The sequence below is a fragment of the Clarias gariepinus genome, chromosome 16 (assembly GCF_024256425.1).
Source record: "Clarias gariepinus isolate MV-2021 ecotype Netherlands chromosome 16, CGAR_prim_01v2, whole genome shotgun sequence".
Classification (NCBI taxonomy): Eukaryota; Metazoa; Chordata; class Actinopteri; order Siluriformes; family Clariidae; genus Clarias; species Clarias gariepinus.
Window position 1 is genome coordinate 17084571 of NC_071115.1, and position 21599 is coordinate 17106169.

General features: G+C 40.1%; 1 protein-coding gene across 1 annotated transcript; it reads right to left on the reverse strand.

Annotated features, from left to right (window-relative positions):
• Positions 1-1730: 1730 nt before the first annotated feature.
• Positions 1731-21257, reverse strand: ilf3b (interleukin enhancer binding factor 3b). Its single transcript, XM_053514330.1, has 19 exons — positions 21124-21257; positions 18546-18602; positions 18182-18411; positions 17675-17855; positions 17445-17592; positions 15948-16039; positions 14894-14989; positions 9309-9420; positions 9124-9221; positions 8896-9007; positions 8682-8795; positions 8370-8575; positions 6892-7065; positions 6577-6714; positions 6218-6355; positions 5743-5869; positions 4793-4840; positions 2856-3269; positions 1731-2558 (listed from the first exon to the last, which is right to left on the reverse strand). Exons 2-19 carry the CDS (start codon positions 18546-18548, stop codon positions 2428-2430), a joined length of 2562 nt encoding a protein of 853 aa, XP_053370305.1. The 5' UTR covers positions 18549-18602; positions 21124-21257; the 3' UTR covers positions 1731-2427.
• Between the last annotated feature and the right edge of the window lie 342 nt (positions 21258-21599).

Genomic DNA, 21599 nt, shown 5'->3' on the forward strand with positions numbered 1-21599 from the left:
CCCCAACACAAAACCACCTGTCAAACCCCACATGTGCCACCAAATCAGCCCTGACATCTATCAATAAGAATTCAAACTTATGAATCATGTATGGTGATTGCCACTGTGGTTAATGTTTACAGAGCACATGTAAGTCTATGAAAGAAACTAGCGTTTAAAACTAATGACATGCAGTCGCACAGAAAATGCATTCATGTCTAACCACGACGAAGTGTTCCCTTAATGTTTTGAGCAGTGTTAAACATGTACGTATCCATGGATGTAATGGTTTAACTATTAGGGAAGTGTACTCAGTCGAACATTAGTTTTAACAGGTGTAAACTTCTTGTCTTAACACGAGCTAAAATTGATCCTTCAAGTCCGCATATTCTTTGAATTTTTTACATTTATGGGATTATTAAATTAAAAGTTACAGATTTGTATTAGATTTTGAGCTGTAACTACGTTGACCCGCCCCTTTCCAAGTTTTTTACCTACTGACATCATGCACCAGCATAAAAATCCTTCCATTTTCAATCAGGCAGGTTTAAGGCAGAGCAAATTTACTGATTCTGCATTCTTCTGGTACACCAGGATTACAGCTCATTACGAGCCAGCTTCAAAGTCATGACATATGAGATGAAAGGAAAAAAGTAAATAAATAAAATAAGAAATTTACACAATACCATGGAGGTGGATATTTTTATTCAGGAAGCACCAGGTATCAATAATCCCATTTATCTTAGTCCTGCAACCTGCTGCACAATAAGAAAAGTACAACAGGAAAGAGAGCAGCAGAGGCAAAAGGGATTTCTGACAGGCAGGAAATTCAGCAGCTTCAATGCAACACCTTTTAAATCCTTTGTCATCTCAGGTCAGGTCTGCACTATGGAACAGCTCCAGAATGATTTTCCTTTAATATATGTACTTTAAAAATAAATTAGCATCCATCACTAGGCAACTTCCAAGTAGCTTCTGTTGGAGAATATGCATTTCAGGGATTGATCTTTTAAGTCACCAAAGAAAATACAGTATTCTGGTCTTCCAAACTAACAGGAATCATAGATGATTCCATCCCTTAGCAAGCACCAATTATCAAGAACGAGTGACTGGAGATTCGGTCCTCGCTGGCCATTTTTTTATCCTCTTAGCAAATTTATTTTTTGTTTTTTTATGACGTGTTTACATTTTGCTTCACAACTGTTAAGCAAAAATGTGTATTTAAATAGCAATCTTGTAAACCTTTTTTTTTTTTAGGGGACCTCAGCACAGCTGCCCAGAAAGAAACCCACCCACTGCACAAAGGCTGAAGACGTTTCTAGTACTGCTGTATGTGGGCTGGTTTTTTAACCACACTTAGCAGTATTTTAGTGCAAAAGAGACTGAAGGTGAACTACAAATGACCCGCTTAAATTTATGAGAACAACACTTGCAGAGACCATTTTGCCAAGTTTGGGGGGGATCCTAACACATCACAACTACAAAGGGAAGTTAGTTTATTAAAAACTAAACAAAAAAGCATGTGGACATCTGGCTATTGCAGAAACGAACAGGTACTGACTTACATAAATTAGATCTTAGCCCAAACTCACACCTGCTTTTTATTGATGATGTACTATATTCCCTTTTAAAGGTTTCTCTCCCCCTTTTTCTTCCTTTTCATACCATAGTCATTTCCTCATAGGGTAGCATATGTTAGCTATTGCTAAGCAATAGAAAAGAAATCAAAGCAATAATAGTTGGGACAGGAAAAGAGTTAAAGATTATATTAAGGACACAAAAGTCAGACAATCCAGTGACATCACAAGTTCTTTCCTTCCAAAACGAGGAGTACTTACAACATACATTGACAAATTGTTACTAAAAATAGAATTTCCCCAGCACATAAACAGCTTCTGCGAGCGGAATTCACACTTCACATTTTCACAACTGTAATAAAAGTACATTATAATAAATGCCTACAATGACAGGGAAATAAACATGTATACTGAAAGGCATTTTAGCTGTAGATGTAAAAGTAAAAACTTTTAAATATTTTTTAAAACATGAGGAGGGAAAAATAATAATAAGAAAATGAGGATGTGTGCTAGTTTTCAATGCTCAACCAACCAGGTAAGAAATGTAATGGAAAAATGCAAATGCTGAATAAAATTCAAAACACCACCTCTTAATCATGGATGAGATTGTGGTTGCTCTTTCACCTCAGAAAATACTCTGAGAATTAATTGGGGAGGGGGATGGGGGGGACAAAAAAAAATTAAAGACCGTAAACAGAACATATCACAACGAAACTTGACAACACAAGTACTTCTTTTCCTAAGCATAAAGATCTATTAAGGTGTCAGTAAGAACAGTTGAACAAATATAAATTTGTTGCTGCTACTTCAGAAAAGGTGTACGAGAAAAAAAAACTGCAATGTTAGTGTGCAGGTGAGTGTCAGGTTCAGTCTATCTGTACTGGTAGTTCATGTTGCCCTCGCCTCGGCCATAGCCCGCTCCGGGATTATGGTATTGTCCAGGGTTCCCGCCATAACTCTGATTGGGTCCTTGTGCACTGTAGTTTGATGAGTTGCTATAACCTGAAAACGACATAGATTTTAATTAGCTCTGGGGAACAGAAAAGGTCAGTTTTCAGATAGCAGCATCATAAGTTTGTGATAATTATGGAACTAGGAACAAACTTGGGGGTCCTGGAGGTGGGTATGAATGCAGGGGTATAAAATAAAGTAACTTTCTTTCAGAAAAATAAATAAATAAATAAATAAAAGACTGCTGCTGGTGAATGCAGTTTTCACCATAGAGAATAAATAAATGCAAACCACAACTAAAACCTGATTCCACTAGTAACTTGACATCAACAACCAAAAATAACATACCTTCATAGCCGTAGTCCTGTGATCCTGGACCTCCCGTGACCTGGGATGGGTAAGCTGTGCTGTAGTTGCCGTAACCTCCACCTGTGGCTCCACCTTGAGTTTGGCCAAAGTTCTTCTTGCCCTGGCCATAGCCTTGTCCATACTGGCCATAAGAACTTTGTCCCGGGCCTGTGGGATTCTGATAGGTTCCAGGAGCTCCTCCTGTACCAGGAGGTTTAGTTCCCTGGTGCATTGGTGTCTTCTTTCCAGGAGTCTTGCCCGCTGCACCTGGGGTGGAGTAACCGCCATCATTCTGGTAATATGAAGTAAAGCCTCCTGATCCCGGAGGACCTCCTGCTGAGGTGCTGGCTGCTGGGCCTGTTCCAGGGACCATTCCTGTAGATCCTCCATTAGCGCCACCATTATTGTAGTAATCTGAACAGGAATGAGTAGTGGATATTAAAAGTAGTCATCATACTATCTACTTCAGATACTTGCTTCTAGAACCACTCCTAAAAAATAATCTGCAGACTTTTAGTAATATGTAAACAGATTCAAGTTAGAAACAAAAATCCACCCTGTAAAATAGGCCAAAACAGGTACAGGGCTTTTAATTTAAAAAACAGAAATGCAACCACAATACAGAAGGTAACCATATATTAGGCAATGCAGGTTGCTTCAATTCAAATTGTGACCATTTATATTTATTTCCAACAAGAAGCTAGCAGGAGGTGAGTCAGGACATTCCCAAAGTTTGTAAAAAAAAATTATAACTAATTATATATAAATAATTTCTGTTCTGTTGTGGACAATAGGCTTGATTTTGTCAATGCAAATTAAGTGAACTACATGTGGGGTAAAAAAAATGTTGGATAAAATTCCATTTGAAAATGAAAAACACTGGTGTTTAAATAAAATTTAAACATAAAACAGTATAACAGCATGTTTTCAAAATCACAATAAGTACAACCAAATGATAAAGAATTGCAACATCTCAATTATTAAATATATAAGCACATGGTGTCATTTTTATTTTAAAATGATTAGGAAAAAACATACAGTTAACAGCTTGCTTAGTATGATTTTACAGGATGGCACATTAAAAGTCTTTATAATACATCTTTAAATTGCAATTAAAATTCACATCTGAAAGTTTACACATCGTTACAAAATCAGTGATCTTAAGCGAGAGAGAAACCTGTTCACATCATTCATCTTGGAATTGTAAAATACAAGTGGCAGCAGCTCAGTCCCAGTGGAATCCAGTGTTGCTTACAGATTTTTAAGGTGTACAAGAAGTTCATGCAATAAAATGACACTGAAGTTGCCTTGCACAATGATTTTCTTCATACAAACCCCCACCACCACCCCCAACCTTTTAGTGGCTTCTGGTTATGATAAAAATGACATGTTAGACATAGGAGTTTGAGGTGAGAAAGAGCAGAGAAGCACAGGTGCTGATATAAAAAAAAGACAATGCCAACAGTTTTAATCCATCATTTTTCAGATTTTCTTGCCCATCATCTCAGGTCTTTTGTTAAACAAGAAAAAAAAAATGCCACTATGTTATTCAACACACGAAAGAAGAAAAATACTTTTGCAGCAAACTCAACTTTCAACCATGAAGTAAACATACACTTTACATTCCCATTTTTAGTGCTGACACTAGACAAGCTTGATATACAGTAACCTAAACTATAAAACACTTACAAACACTGCTGGAATTATCTGCCTAAACACCATAAATGTAAAAATAAAAGACATATATAAATATAAAAAAAATACAAAGAAGATTAATAATACTAGTAAACATAATATATTGATAAAAAAAAAAGATGACAAACCCAAGATTGCACTGTGGGCCATGTGGTTCTCAAACACATTTAATTAAAGTAACAAAGGGACAAGGGGGAAAATGGAAGGTCAATAAATCCAGGGGGAAACGGAGAAGTACTCACTGTAGCCAGAGTTAGCATTGTTCCCATATCCATAACTTCCATAGCCACCTGTAAGAGGTGAATTTAAAAACATGATTAAGACCTCTTGCACGATTTTATGTAATCTGTGTAAGAAGCATGTTTCATACAATCACAATCAGAACATTGACCATTATACAAACACTGCCCAATATTGATTTAACCCCAAACCCTTGGAAATGGCCACAGAAAACAGTTATACAGTTGCAAATAAACATACAATATCAGTCAAAGGTTTGGGCACATCATCTAATTTCATGGTCTTTATTCCTTTCTATTTTTATTAATATTTTTTATTATTGTATTGATGATCTGTAAAGTCTTTATAACAGCTCTAATCTGCAGTGCTGTTAATTGGTGATTTTTGAGGCTGGTAAGTCTAAATGAACTTCTCTGCAGCAGAGTTTTCGTTTTGCCTTCCTGGGAAGGTCTTCATAAGAGCCAGTTTCATCATGGTGCTTGATGGGTTTTGCAAATGCACTTGACAGCTGACCTTCGTGTCTTAATATAACAACTGACTGCTATTGTTACCTAATTCCAGATGTGTTATATCGTTATTCTGATCTCCAGGATTGGTGTAGAATGTAGACAATAAAACCAAACTCGTGTCCAAACCCTTGTCTGGTACCTTCTAACTTAATGTATCTCGTAATTTTTTGGGGGGGAGGCAAATTTCGAGATGGAGATAAAGCGTACTTATGGCGTACTTATTGGACTACGGTTCGGAAGATCCCAGGTTCAAACCCCACAACCACCAAGTTGCCACTGTTGGGCCCTTGAGCAAGCTCAGATGTATAATGTGATAAAAATGTAAGTCGCTCTGGATAAGAGCATCTGCCAAATACCTAAATGTAAATGTAAACCACATAGGTAAGATAGGGGTATTATACTTCTAACTACATCCTATTAAAACCGCCAGTGAATTTCTGTACCTTGATTATATCCTCCACCATTATTAAACCCCCTGCCCCGGCCTCTACCACGACCTCGTCCCCGGCCTCTGGGATTGGCTGTTGGGTCAGCAGGGGGTCCACTCATCATTCCAAACCCAGGAGTGTGCTAAAAGAAGTGAAGTTTAGAAAAAAGAAAAGATAATCATGAGGACTGAAGCAAAAATATCACTACCACTATAGATGTTTAGACAGAGTAAAACAATGTATTTGGCTGAATTAACCATTAAAATGTCTAAACAAATTTAATAGCTGATACTGAGTGACCCAAGTAATTCCATTTGCAATTTAACTCGTAACTGTGAAAACCCCAATTGGTTCTCTTTTGCAATAACAAACTCCAGCCAAAGCAAATGTAGAAAAGCCCCTCTCTGCCCTCATTATAGCCTTGTAAGAGTTCACTAGTTGCACCGGGAATGAAATGGGGGGAAAAAAAAAAAAGACAAAATTACATTACCAGTGATTTCTTCTTCTTGGCTGCCTCAGCATTGGAGCCATCTGGGAAGAGTTTTTCCAAAGCATACAGAGCTGCATATGCCTTTGCCACCTTCTTATTGGAGCCTGTTCCCTGGAATTTCTGTCCATCTATCTCTACCTGCAGAATAAACACGAGAGGATTTTATACACAACCACTTAACTACAAAAAATTAATACATATCTGCATAAAAGAACAGCTTTAACAATAGAAAGGACGGACAAAGGTCTGCAGATTTATATATTATAGCTAGATTACACAGTGCTCTCCCAAATTACCAATGTGTCCTGTCCTAAGGAAAAAGAAATATTTGCTTATGTTCCAAAGAAATACAAACTCACCTCCATGATAAAACGTTTATCATGGCTGCCACCTGTCTCAGAAATGAGCTCATATTTGAGGCCTCTACGTTTCTCATTGAGCTCCATCACTGGGTTCTTGCCATGTTTTGTCAAAATGGGCCCCTGATGCCGTGCACTCTGAAAGATGAAAAAAACTAAATGTACTCTCAGTTACAACAGCGAAACAAAAAGCCACAGTGTGTGTGTAATGGATATACAGTTGTGTCAGAAACACTAATTTTTATTAAAGTTTATTAAGCACTCTTATTTAGCTCAATATTTCCCTACATTTTAGACCCGGTCAGTGATCATTACCTCAGTGCTCTCAGTAGCCTCTGTGTTTGTGGGCACGTTAGGTGAAGCCTCTGTTTCAGCTGGTGGGACTGATGTCTTCACTTCTATCTCGACAGTAGGCGTCACCACCTCTGCTTTTACTGGTTCAGCAACTTTTTGCTCCACCCCCGTGGGAAGGCCCATGTCTTGCAAAACCTACCACAAAATTTTCTGTGTTAATAATGTTTGTGCATAGCCACAGCCCATTTATTTCCACCATATGCCAGTTTGAACAAGCATTTTTTTTCCACAGCATTATTAACACACATTCTCAACTGCCAAACTCATTTATGCTAACCACATCTATATTATGCAAGATGGCTAAAGCGCACATCTTGTGGTTATTTGGCACATTGCTTGTGCACGTCTTCAGAAAAATGTGGTAAAATAATTAATACTATAAATAGTGGAGGCAGCAGAGTAGCAGTGCATGACATGTAATGTAAACAAACGTATTTTATATCTCTAAATGTATACGCGTGTACTATACTGAACAGTTACTTAACACTAGATTTTATACTATTATAGTGAGCAATAGGAAGGACTGCCAATTTTTTTCCATGTGAAACAGACCATTTCAGTCTGTTTAACACAATGTTATGAATTGACTTGGAGACAAGACAAACAGGGATGCTTTCATGTCAGCTGTGCCACCTAGTGGACATCACTTTCAATGCTCCTGATAAACATGCAAAAAAAAAAAAAAAAAAAAATTATATATATATATATATATATATATATATATATATATATATATATTACCAATGCCATGTATGTTCATATATACATGGTGGAATTAAAATATAATTTTGCTGTTTTATTACTGAATTCTCAATTTTAAATAGTCAGAAGGTGTTAATTTGTAAATGACAATTTTAAATGCAAAGTAAATGTACTATCTTAATACCATATAATATAATAATATAAAGCCACAGACATATTTAGTTGTTACCATTTTTTTGCCGTTTATTATTTTGTCGAAACTATATGAGCTTCATTCATTCACTTCACATATAAACTTTTTGGGATTGTGTCACTAGAACCAGTTACATAAAACTAAGACTAAAAAAATCTAAATGTTTGTTTAATTATAGATTGTTAATGTGTTTAACCATCGGTTAAAAGTAAAAATGTTTGAAATTTGAAAACCTGTTATATGTTCCTAAAAAAGTAAAAATACAAAAATTGTCATTTGTAATTAGAAAACTGCTAATTATAATTGATGCATATTTTCTTAAAAATGTTTAACTCCATAAATGTTTGGATTCTGTACAACTGCTTTGCGACAATTACCATTGCTAAAAGGACTATATAAATAAAACAAACTTAAATATTTGACTTTACAATCCTGTCATGCTGCATTATGTTTTACATTATCATTTATTCTGATTTTTAGTTAACAAGCTTTAACTAATCCTCACAAATACAATATTTTTAGCCACAAAGAGGAAAACCCTTACCTTAACTGCTACATGAAGTTTAGCAGTGCGTTTAGAGGGACCAGAAGCCTCAAAAGTCTTGCCATCAACCTCCACAGCCATGGTGAAAACCGGCACATGAACAGGTCCAGTCTGAGAAATGAGCTTATACTGGAGCCCTGGCTTTAGCTGGTTCAACCGCATCAAAGCATTCATGGCTTGAGGAGGCTCTGCCTTTTCATCTGGAGCTGCAAATTGGTGACAAATTTGCACTTGATTCATGTACAGCAAAGCAGTGGCAACTTTAGCTTTAAAACAAGTGTTACTACTGTAGGACAATTAAAACAAAATTACATTTCTTTTGAAGTTTCTTTTTCTTCTTGTTAGGACTCTTATCTTCACCCCCCTCCTCTTCCTCAATTGGCCGTTTCAAAGGAGGAGCATAGGTTGTGCTCGGAGGTATCTGGACTGTTTAAAAGAAGAAAAAAAAAAGGCTGGCCAAATGAAACAACAATTAAACAATTTATTTAATTATAAAGTACTAATTTCTGAGGACCACTAAGCAAACCTGTGTAGTCAATGGGGGTTTCAGTCTTGGGTTTTCTGGGCATTTTAGAAGGAAGCGGGTCCATGCCAAGTACTTTGTGAAGTTGGCCAAAAGCAGAAAGTCTCAGGGCATGCTGTAAATCCAAAACATGCAAAACTCAAAATCACTTTATTTATTAAATAATAAATAATAAAAATAAATAATGCAAAAGCACATTCTGCAAAGATACAACGAATATTGATAAATTACCTGAGCACTCTGGGAGATGTCCTCCCGTTGCTGGGTGTCCATGTGACCAATGGCGTCAGTCGGCTCTTTCTCACAAGGATCAGAGATGCCAGAACCATCTATTAAGGTAACCAACATATAGTTTAAAATGTATAAGAAATATGGTCTTTTTATTCTGCAAGAGAAGAAAGCATTCAGTCAGTCACCTGCCATCAGGATTCCAGAAGCCAAACACTCCAAAACTCTTCGTAGGGCTTCCCCTGCTCCCATTGGCCGATTCCCTGTGCCAATTGCTTTCTCGCACAAAAGTTCAAGGGGCTTTGAAAGAAGAGATTAAAAACAAGGAGTAGTGCGGCATTAAAAAAATAAAAATTTATAAAATGTTCAATCAACATAAATCAAGGTTCCTATCTGCTACCAGCCTCAGATATACAGTGGTGTGAAAAAGTATTTTCCCCCTTCCTGATTTCTTGTTCTTTTGCATGTTTGTCACACAAAATGTTTCTGATTATCAAACACATTTAACTATTAGTCAAAGATAACACAAGTAAACATAAAATGCAGTTTTTAAATGATGGTTTTTATTATTTAGGGAGAAAAAAAATCCAAACCTACATGGCCCTGTGTGAAAAAGTAATTGCCCCTGAACCTAATAACTGGTTGGGCCACCCTTAGCAGCAATAACTGCAATCAAGCATTTGTGATAACTTGCAACGAGTCTTTTACAGCGCTCTGGAGGAATTTTGGCCCACTCATCTTTGCAGAATTGTTGTAATTCAGCTTTGTTTAAGGGTTTTCTAGCATGAACCGCCTTTTTAAGGTCATGCCACAACATCTCAATAGGATTCAGGTCAGGACTTTGACTAGGCCACTCCAAAGTCTTTATTTTGTTTTTCTTCAGCCTTTCAGAGGTGGATTTGCTGGTGTGTTTTGGGTCATTGTCCTGCTGCAGCACACAAGATCGCTTCAGCTTGAGTTGACGAACAGATGGCCGGACATTCTCCTTCAGGATTTTTTGGTAGACAGTAGAATTCATGGTTCCATCTATCACAGCAAGCCTTCCAGGTCCTGAAGCAGCAAAACAACCCCAGACCATCACACTACCACCACCATATTTTACTGTTGGTATGATGTTCTTTGTCTGAAATGCTGTGTTACTTTTACGCCAGATGTAACGGGACACGCACCTTCCAAAAGTTCAACTTTTGTCTCGTCGGTCCACAAGGTATTTTCCCAAAAGTCTTGGCAATCATTGAGATGTTTTTTAGCAAAATTGAGACGAGCCTTAATGTTCTTTTTGCTTAAAAGTAGGGATGCACCGAAATGAAAATTCTGGGCCGAAAACGAAATTTTTGGATGCACTTGGCCGAAAACCGATACCGAAACCGAAAATGGCTTCATTAAAAAACATGTTTAAAATATTTTCTTTTTGTTTGTATTAAAAAAATGTTGCATATTGCAACTTTGCTGTCCTCATCTGAAACTTTGAAGTGCTTCCAAACCGCCGACATACTCCGTGTTTGATGCGTAATGACAGCGCGAACGAGACGGGAGGATGGGAGAGGCGTGGCGACAATTTCGACTTTTATTTTCGGCGCTTTCTTACGTTTCGGCCGAAACCGATAATGCTATTTCGGCCGAAAATTTTCGGCGGCCGAAATTTCGGTGCATCCCTACTTAAAAGTAGTTTGCGCCTTGGAAATCTGCCATGCAGGCCGTTTTTGCCCAGTCTCTTTCTTATGGTGGAGTCGTGAACACTGACCTTAATTGAGGCAAGTGAGGCCAGCAGTTCTTTAGATGTTGTCCTGGGGTCTTTTGTGGCCTCTCGGATGAGTTGTCTCTGCGCTCTTGGGGTAATTTTGGTCGGCCGGCCACTCCTGGGAAGGTTCACCACTGTTCCATGTTTTTGCCATTTGTGGATAATGGCTCTCCCTGTGGTTCGCTGGAGTCCCAAAGCTTTAGAAATGGCTTTATAATCTTTACCAGACTGATAGATCTCAATTACTTCTCATTTGTTCCTGAATTTCTTTGGATCTTGGCATGATGTCTAGCTTTTTGAGGTGCTTTTGGTCTACTTCTCTGTGTCAGGTAGCTCCTATTTAAGTGATTTCTTGATTGAAACAGGTGTGGCAGTAATCAGGCCTGGGGGTGACTACAGAAATTGAACTCAGGTGTGATAAACCACAGTTAAGTTATTTTTTTAACAAGGGGGGCAATCACTTTTTCACACAGGGCCATGTAGGTTAAATAGTTTTTCACACCACTGTAACTAAGTCAAGTCAAGTCGCTTTTATTGTCACATCACGTTACTGGTACACTGGTACCGTACACGTGAGTGAAATTCTTATGTGCGAGCTACACAAGCAATAGTGGTGTACAATTATAAGAAAAAAATATACATATGGATAGTACAGAAGTAAAATATTGTGCAAGTGTTATTAAAAAAAAATATATATATATATAAAATTTATAAAAAAAAAAAAAGTGAGCATAAGTATACACATCTACACATACAGAATATACACACATATACACGTCTATGTATATATATATATATATATATATACACACATATATATACATATATCTACATATGCACATACACACATATGCATACATGTATATACCCATACACACACAATTGTGGGAGTGTTTACTTGTGTATAATGTATAAGGAATGACCGCAATGATTGTTGTGCAAAAAGGCAATTATGTGCAATGTGGAATCCATAAAGTGGCTTAGTGACTGTAAAGTGACATTGTGAAAGTGACAAGTGGAGACCTATTGGTCAGTGTTCAGTAGTCTGATGGCCTGATAATAGAAGCTGTCCCTCAGCCTGCTGGTTCGGGACCGGATGCTTCCATACCTCCTGCCTGACGGGAGCAGTTTAAATAGGTGGTTACTGGGGTGACTGGAGTCTTTGATGATCCTCCTCGCTTTCCTCAGGCACCGCTTCCTGTAGATGTCCTGGAGGGAGGGAAGCTCACCTCCAATTATCCTTTCGGAACACCGCACCACTCTCTGCAGAGCTTTGCGGTTGTAGGCGGTGCTGTTGCCGTACCAGGTCGTGATGGATCCAGTGAGGATGCTCTCGATGGCACAGCGGTAGAAGGACCTAAGTATGCGGGGGCTCATGCCAAATCTTTTTAGTCTCCTGAGAAAGAAGAGTCGCTGCTGCGCCTTCTTTACCGTTTTGTCAGTATGAACTGACCATGTGAGATCCTCTGCTATTTGGACACCCAGGAAGCGGAAGCTGCTCACTCTCTCCACAGCAGCGCCATTGATGATGATGGGGGAATGTGCACCCCTACACCTCCGGAAGTCCACCATCAACTCTTTGGTCTTTCCGACATTGAGGGAGAGATGATTCTCCTGGCACCAATGTGTCAGGGCACTGACCTCATCCCTGTATGCCGTCTCATCACCGTTGGTGATAAGACCCACCACTGTTGTGTCGTCCGCAAACTTCACAACGATGTTGGAGCTGCTAGTGGCCGTGCAGTCGTATGTGTAGAGTGAGTACAGTAGAGGACTCAGTACACACCCTTGTGGAGCACCCGTGTTCATTGTGACGGGGGATGAGGTGATACTGCCCAGTCTGACCATCTGGCGTCTGTCGGACAGGAAGTTGAGAACCCAGCTGCAGAGAGAGCTGCTCAATCCTAGATCTTGTAGTTTCCTGTCCAGCTTTGAGGGAACGATGGTGTTGAATGCAGAGCTATAATCTACTAGCAGCATTCTCACATACGTATCTTTCTTCTCCAGGTGGGTGAGGGCAGTATGTAGAGTCAGGGCTATGGCGTCATCAGTGGACCTGTTGTGGCGGTATGCAAATTGTAGAGGGTCCAGTGAGTCTGGCAGCGCAGAGCAGATGAAGTTCCTGACCAGCCTTTCGAAGCATTTGCTCACGATGGGGGTCAGGGCTACTGGTCGCCAGTCGTTCAGGGATGTGATGGTGGAGGATTTGGGTACAGGGACGATGGTGGCCATCTTGAAGCAGGCTGGGACTACAGACAGAGAGAGGGAGAGGTTGAAGATGTTCATGAACACTCCAGCCAGCTGAGCTGCGCATGATTTGAGGACACAGCCGGGGATTCCGTCAGGACCAGCGGCTTTGCGTGCGTTTATCTGTCTGAAGCACTTCCTTACATCCTCTTCAGACACCGTGTGCGCACTTACGTCATCCATGATGCGTTCGCTGGGCAGTCTCGTATTGTTTCCTGTGTCGAATCTAGCGTAAAATACGTTTAGATCCTCACACATAGAGGCTGTGGTCTGCGGTGTGCTGGTTTTCTCTCTGAAGTCCATAATTGTATTCAGTCCCTACCACATTCTTCTAGGATCATCAAATTGTTGTTCCACTTTGTCCCTGTACTCACGTTTCGCAGACCTAATAGTCTTCCGAAGTTGATAGGTGGCATGTTTATATTCCAATGTGTTAGCAGAGGCAAAGGCAGAGTTCCGTGCTGCCAGTGCCATGCGAACATCACTGTTTATCCATGGTTTCTGGTTTGGATAAATTTTTACTGTTTTGGATGGAACAACGTCATCTACACATTTCCTGATAAATCCACAGACTGAGTCTGCGTATTCATCAATGCTGTCTGCAGCCCTTCGAAACATTTCCCAGTCCACGTGATCAAAACAGTCCTGTAACATCGAATCTGATTGGTCCGACCAACAGTGCACCGCCCTTAGGGTTGGAGCTTCCTGTTTCAGCTTCTGCCTATAGGCAGGCAGAAGCAGAATAGAGCGATGATCTGATTGGCCGAAAGGGGCGCGGGGGAGGGCTTTGTACGCATTCCGGAAGGAAGTGCAACAGTGGTCGAGCAGCCGCTCTCCTCGTGTGTTGAACTGAATGTGTTGATGGAGTTTTGGTAAAACTTTCCTTAAGTTGGCTTTGTTAAAGTCTCCAGTCGTAATAAACACTGCCTCTGGGTGCGCGGTTTCCTGACTGCTGATCGCGCTGTACAGTTCCCCGTGTGCTCGGTCAGTGTCGGCTTGTGGGGGAATATAAACAGCCGTAATAATGACTGCTGAAAATTCCCTCGGTAGCCAGAATGGACGGCACATAAGCATCAGAAACTCCAGGTCCGGTGAGCAAAAAGACTTTATCGGGTGCACGTTTGCATAATCACACCAGGAGTTGTTGATCATGAAGCACACGCCGCCGCCTTTGCTTTTCCCAGTTAGCTCCCGCGACCTGTCTGCGCGGTGCACGGAGAATCCTGGTAGCTGAATCGCGGAGTCCGGTATCTTGTCCGACAACCAGGTTTCTGTAAGGCAGATCACGCAGCAGTCCTGCGTCTCCCGCTGGAAGGAGATTCGTGCCCGAAGTTCACAAAGTTTGTTCTCCAGTCGAACCAAAACGCCGGATCTTCTACCTCTACGCCGGCGTTTGCAGGTTTCAGGGATCCAGGACAAAGGCGTCTCGGACGAGATGAATGGGGGATTTGTGAATGGAGGATCTGTGTTCCAAAACTTAAACTCCGGAAAACGGTAAGAAAGTCCTGCTCTTATATCCAGTAATGTTTGGCGGTCGTAAACAAAAAGACATAACGTGTTACTAGTAATAAAAAAAAATTAAAATAGAATTAGATACAAAAAACCACTATTGCTTGAGGGAGCTCGCGACGAGGCAGCCATACTCGGCGCCATCTTGGATTCTATCTATCATCCTATCCTCATGCTTCAAATAATTTTAGTCATTTAAATTCATGGAAGATTTATCTATTATCCATCCATTAGATGTTTCTTGTTCATGAGGAGCAGGCTGCCATAATGACTCACCCATCCTTTAAGAGGGGCCCAAGTGGGAACACGGGTGCAGAGATCCCTCAGGATCCGGATGACAATCACACATGAGCGCAACCCATTGGCCCTGGCCTAGACACACAAGCAGGGGAATGGAGATTACACACTCTTATTATTCAAAACTACACCACAACACACAAGACCTCAAAGAGACATGATATATAGATGGCATTATTGTGTGAAGTAATATTTGTTAAATACAAAATTATTAGGTGACTAAACAAACAAGCCACATATATGGGAAAATGATATTAAAATAGCACATTATGCCATAGAGCTCAAACGGCAGTAGACAAGTATCCCTGCCGTTTTAAAAATTAGTTTGGGAATTGGAATTTAATTTAAACAAGTACAACAGGAAAAAAAAAATCTTATTTCAGTATTCCGTCACAAAAGTATTAGCCATGTCCAATTAAGCCTGAGGTGCAATATTTCCTTTTCAGGTACAGAAAGGGACACAGCACAAGTTAGTGATGGGGCAAATAGATGACTACAAAGAGGGATTAGCTAAAGATGTACCCAACATCTAAACAAACAACTTATGCTAGCAATAATGTGACACTTAAAACTGGCAACTTAATTTATTTATTTATTTTATTTGTATTAAAACAAAAAGAAGCTAGATAAAAAATTAATATGTTAAAAGAAATATTGCACCCACTACTTTAAAAGTCTAAAAAATTTGGCAACAATAATTAGACTTCTGTAAAAAAAAAAAAAATACAAACCATTTGATGTAAAACTAAATGAGCTGCAATTCTGAGAACGCTCAAACATGACAGTTAGGATGCAGCATCGTACACCAATTATCTGGACACTGACACATCAATCAGTTAAATTGATTAGGTGTTGACATGAAAGCGTCAAAGATCCTTTTAAAATCCGTTTAGCAAAATGTATTAAACGGCAAAGAATGTGAGGGGAAAAGCCTGACACATATCCACACCAAAAACAATGTTCACAGCATGAGAGAACAAACAAAAAATAACTCGACTAAAAGATAGAATACAAATAAAGACAAGATGCAAACCTGAAACCACTTGGCGTGGCGAAGAGACGCCAAGGCAGCCAGGCATTTCTGCCTGTCCAGTACATCCGGGGGATCGTTGACTGATAGCGTTTCTATTGGCGGGTGGGATAAGAAGACAAGGTACAGTTTGACCAAGGGGTTTTTTTTCTGTCTCACGGCCAAGGGGAGGAGGCAGCGAGGGGAGAAGGGGAGGGGAACCTCCCCCAGTGGAAACAACTAAAACGATACAACAGGCACGTACTATATGAAGAGACTATGAACTTGTTGTATTTCCCCAATCCAGGGTGTTACTTCCTCCACATGACTCCCAGTGAGTAAAAGAGTAATGCAGGGTGTACATGGGAGTATGTGTGTGGTTAGAGGGTTTTGTGGTGTTTAGTTGAAAGCATAATGTAATGCCTGAATGGAGTTAAAAATGGCCGAGTGATTTATGTACCATGGGGGGTAGAACCCCTCCCCTTTATCCCCTTCTATTTTTTTTTTTCTGAGGTAGCTGCCTTGCCCCTTCCGAGACAGAGAGCGTCCAGTTGGTCAAAGGTCCAGCGTCCCTAAAATTGACAAACTAGAAGGCTTGACAGAGAGAATCAGATTTTGAACCACAGTGAGAAATAGTGAGATGCACAAAAAACGAGTCCACACTGCAGCAAAACTGATGGCTTCTCGGGCCTTAAAGCAGGCTTGGCTAAAAGTGGGATCATAGATAGGGCTAGGTTTTAAGTTGGACTTAAGTTAGACCCTTTTTCTTACTACCACAGGGATTTTAATCCCAGTTCTCACAGGTCACCATGTGAACTAAAACATTTCTATGCAAACTCGATATTCTCTCCAATGCATCACCAGCAGGTCAGCTCTAGCAAAGCACTTTTATTACTGACTTCCAGAGTATATTCTAAAATTTCTCTGCTAAACTAAAGCCTATAGTTTGGAGATGGATGGCCCTAGCGTTATCTATAACCCCTTTTTCCCTTCTTTATTGAAAGAATGACACCATCAACAGATCACTACTGGTTCTAACAACCAGAGGCTTCAGTAATCCTCGCTGCTCATTTTTGCTGCAATGCCAACTGTTCCATATCTTTCTCAGTATATATACACATGCAAACAACAAGGTTTGTGATTTTTTTTTTCTTAATTCTCAGTAAGCCTTCATTGAACCCTTGTCTCACTTAAAAGGGAGTGGAGCAGTTTTTTTCTTCTTAGTTTTTTTGCCTCCTTCTGTCTTTTACTGTTTGTTCTACTTAAATTTATTTACTGTGTATTGGGCCATCAAAAAATGTACATTGCCTGGAACTACGAGGCTCTACGTAGATATAAACAAGAATTCATAAAATGTCTGTGCCACACAACATCCCCTAGCTCCATTGAAGGCCCAATAAACAATATCTAATTAATCTCTCTGGATCTCCCGCTCTCTCAGTATAAAACTACTTGTATTTTTTGGCTTGGTAGGGACTGTATTTCATTTAGATTTCTTGTCTCTGAAAGGGCAGAACCTACCTCCGGCAGCCTGCTTCTCAGCCTCCTCTCTGACAACAGGTGACGTCAGGTGAATGGTAAGATTAAGAGGGGGCTGCTTGGTGTTTTTGATCATGATGCAGGCGTCACGGATAAACTGCATCACCTCATACTTATCCTCTGTTATAAACTGAAAGGAGATAAGTGGACAATTTGCATTATGCACAATGCACATTTATTCATATACATGACTAATTTATGACATGCCCTACCTTGAGTTGCACGCTAAGATTGTCAGCTACTCTCTTCAGGAGTGTGGCTGTAGGTTTGTCCTTACAGAGCAGCACAAGCTCCAGATCCAGATCACCCTTAAGCAGCAGGCCTTTGGCCACCAGACCCACCCTCATCACACCACGCAGGGAGCGCGTGGTCTGCTCTGATGATTTGGGCTCACTGCAACAAAAAGCAGTAAAACTTACAATAAACAGCCAACAGGGGAAGGAGAAAAAGAGAAAAGTTTACTATATAATGGGAAGGAAATGAAAAACACTATTATAACCAAGATATATGATAAATAGCTGGATAAAAGCTTTAGAAAATTTATTTAATGCATGTATATATTAATATACATTATGTATGCACACACGTAAAAACTGACAAGCATGCTACAGACAGCTAATATGTAAAGTCTACATTACCTTTTTTTATGTTTGGAGCTACATTAGATATAAATTCAGAATAAAGCCCTACAACCTTCCAGAAGCATCTCCTTTTCTCACCTTTCTTTATCTTCATCTTTTTCAGACTCTGTGGGATTTGATTTCACACATCCCCTTTCCTGCTCGTCCAGCCAATCAGAGACAGCCTTAAGGGCACGCTCTGTGTGAGAGACCATATTCTGCACAGCCTCCAGCTCCTCTTGAGTGGGGTAGATAGCGGAGTGCTTGGCCATTACATGGCGGTCATCGTTCATAAAGACACGCATGGAGCGAAGACGGATAGGAGGAGGCTGGATGGAAAAGAAACACGAGCAGAAGAAAAAAAATTAAGAGAACTTGGAGCAATGTAAAAACAACTGTATAAATGTAGACAATTCCAATCTACCAGCCAGCAAAAAAGAATCAAAGCAGAATAGGTTTTTACCATATTTAAAATGGCAGTGTTAATCTCAGTCCAGGCAGATGGAAATGTTGCTCTTGTCTGTGGGAAAAAAAAAAAAAGATTAAATGTACTTTACCATGTAATTCTCCTCCATAATGAGAGCTAAAACATAATGGAATATATACTAATACACTTAACCAAAAGCTTGTATGAGCTAGAGAACTACACAAAAAAAAATCTCTTTTTTTCTGCCTTGAATCATCTGTTAGTATGATCCCCCCAAAATACTTTATTGCCTCCTCACAGACACAAGCAGTTTTAGGAAAGCATGAAGACTCAGGAGAACAACTGGATCACTGAGTGACTCAGCCTACATGGCACTCTGCAGCACATCTCTCTAGCAACACCACTGCTTTCGTCACCTCTTACACAGAGGCAGCCCAGCAATACAAGGTAAAAATAGCAAACAGTTCGTTTAATAGGCTGGTGAAGAACGTGCCTGTATCTTTGTTTACCACTTGATTAAAAAGACCACCAAAATTGCAAAGGACAATTCAAAAAAGAGAAAACTGTATCGGGAACTAACCTGACGATTTAAAAAAAATCTCAACACTAACTTTAAACCCTTAAAATTTTATGTGATTAAACATTGTTAACACTGAACATGCAGTAAACCTGGTAAATGGATAGCTAGTTTTTTTTAGGGCCCAAGCCCATTATAGGGTGCGCAGAACCCTCTTGTTTTCTTTAGGATATTTTTCCCCCAGCCTTCTGAACTTTTTGGGCATCTTAACATGCTCAAAAACGCATAAAAATTGGCAGACAGCTTGGAATCTGTTGCCATTAGGATGCCCGAAAGTTGTGTGGCCCGGGGCCGCCACACAAGATTTTGCTGGATAGCTCATACACGTTTTCACATAGGGACACGAAACTCGGTACACATTTAAAGCTCATTGAGCTGAACAACTTTTGCATGTCATGTGCTCAACCCAACAGGACGCCGGTTATTTTGGGTCGTTTAAAAAAAATGCACCCGATGGATTTTGATATACTCCTCCTAGGGAATTCATATGATTGTCACCAAACTGGGCCGATGTGATCTAAAGATATTGAGAATGCAAAAATTTTTTTTTTAACAGGTCAGCTGTGATAATGTCTTAAACTTATGCTGAAAAATGGTGGATAACTTTTTGTACGGCATATTGAGTGACAATATTTAGTGACGTGACATCACATTAAGTAACATCGTAGTGTGATGCTTTTCTTCCAGCATCTGCGGCCTACACATCACAAATGTTAACACACACACTGTACATGGGCAGTGGTGGCTCAGAGAGATAAAGCACCGAGTTACTGATCCCCAGCTCCACCAGGTTGCCACTGTTGGGCCCTTGAGCTCCAGGGGCTGCTCATGGCTGACCCTGCGCTCTGATACGCTGGGATATGCAAAAAAGGAATTTCACTGTGCTGTAATGTATATGTGACAAATAAAGGCTTAACTTAACATACACGCATTACAAATGTTAACACACACACAGATGCGCGCACACACACAAACAAATCACATGTCTCACACACTGACTTTGACACAATCTGGTAACTTTAGCATCTTCAACAAGGCAGCAAAACAGGGAGAGTGGGGGCTATGCGGAGACACAGAGGGAGGGGGCGGGGCTATTCAGAAACAGATGAATAGGGGCCGGGGCAGAAACACAGCGGGAGAGAGGGCGGGGCAACGTGGAGACGGAGAAGAGAATCAAATACAGTACTGGCTTACTGCTATTGGTGCCAGGACCGATTATATAATTCCTATGTTATGGCATCAAAAAAGCCCACATAGACAATCTGCACGTTTTAAATCGCGGCCATAAAATATACAAGATATATAAGTCTGTAGATTTTCCTTTCGGTTACAGAAGAAATATACCTACATCCCCGCTACTGTTAAGCACAGAAAATGATCTATACATCCTAGGAAACAGCAAAGCTGGGTCATGTGTGTTGAACCGCTTTAATGTCCTGCACAATACACACTCCACACCTGACCAGGCTGAACCGTGACACGAGCGGCCATTTTCACACCGTTAATCTGCACCGCGGGACAAAACTGAAGAGCACCGGAACCCCACAGGTATCCTAATAATCTCATCACGCCGTTACAATCTCGGGTGATGATGAATATTACACGCGTTAACCGCGTACGCTGTGATTAGTTTATTTAACAGAAGAGCGTTGCTAAGCAAACGTTTCCGGCTGAGCTGCTTAATCGCCGGAAACCGGAATCCCAAACATACACCGGTTTTACGTTAAATTAATTTTCTAATTTAATAAATACTACCCGAACCCTAAGCCAGTTATAATATAATTATTCTAAATAAATAATCAGAAGCTAGCTAGGCTACAATGCTAACAGCATACACAAGCTTAAACAAAGGCAGGCCGAGAGGTAGCTGTGCAGCGCGTGCTAACTAACTAGCGTTAGCGCCTAGCGGTTTCGTTAGCATTAATGCTTTCCGGGAGGAGGGGACGACGAAAGAGAAACGCAAGGCTAAAACTGAGTTATTCCTAAAATGTACCTGTTTATATTTACTATTAAACAATTAACAGAAAACCATCTTACCGGTACACCAGGGTGTGTGTGTGTATTTTTCTGCTCGGCTTAGCGGACTCACTGGCCTGCACCTCTCTCCCAGAGACCAGACGCTCCAAAGCAGAGAACGCGATTAGCCGAAACGAGTCACGTGATCGCGGTTTAGCCAATTATTAGCGTTCTCTTTACCGAGATACAAATGGAGGTTGTGCAGATCAGCATATTTTTTTATTATTCCACTAGGGGGCAAAATAGAACAATAAACGCATCCCCACAAACTCATCTACTGACAAAACATGTAACGCTATTATTTACTTACTCGTATGTGTACTCAGGCCCTATAATGCAGTGTAACACTAATCCAATCATTAACAAAGCCTAATTCACTTCTATTATGCTTTTTAAAATATATTTCAATCTATTCCACCTGTTTTTATGTTATATTGTCACACAATTCACACCCTTAATGTGTTCAGAATGTACATTTAAGTTAAATTCCAATATAT

Bases quoted from the DNA above. Each gene is read 5' to 3' on its own strand.
- ilf3b (XM_053514330.1), bottom strand. The intron at 6,715-6,891 runs GTAATGATCACT...TTCATCTTTCAG, and splicing joins AGGCTACTGAGAGCACTGAG to AGTGCACGGCATCAGGGGCC. The intron at 4,841-5,742 runs GTACAGAAATTC...CACCTCTTACAG, and splicing joins TGGTGGAGGATATAATCAAG to GTGGCTATGGAAGTTATGGA.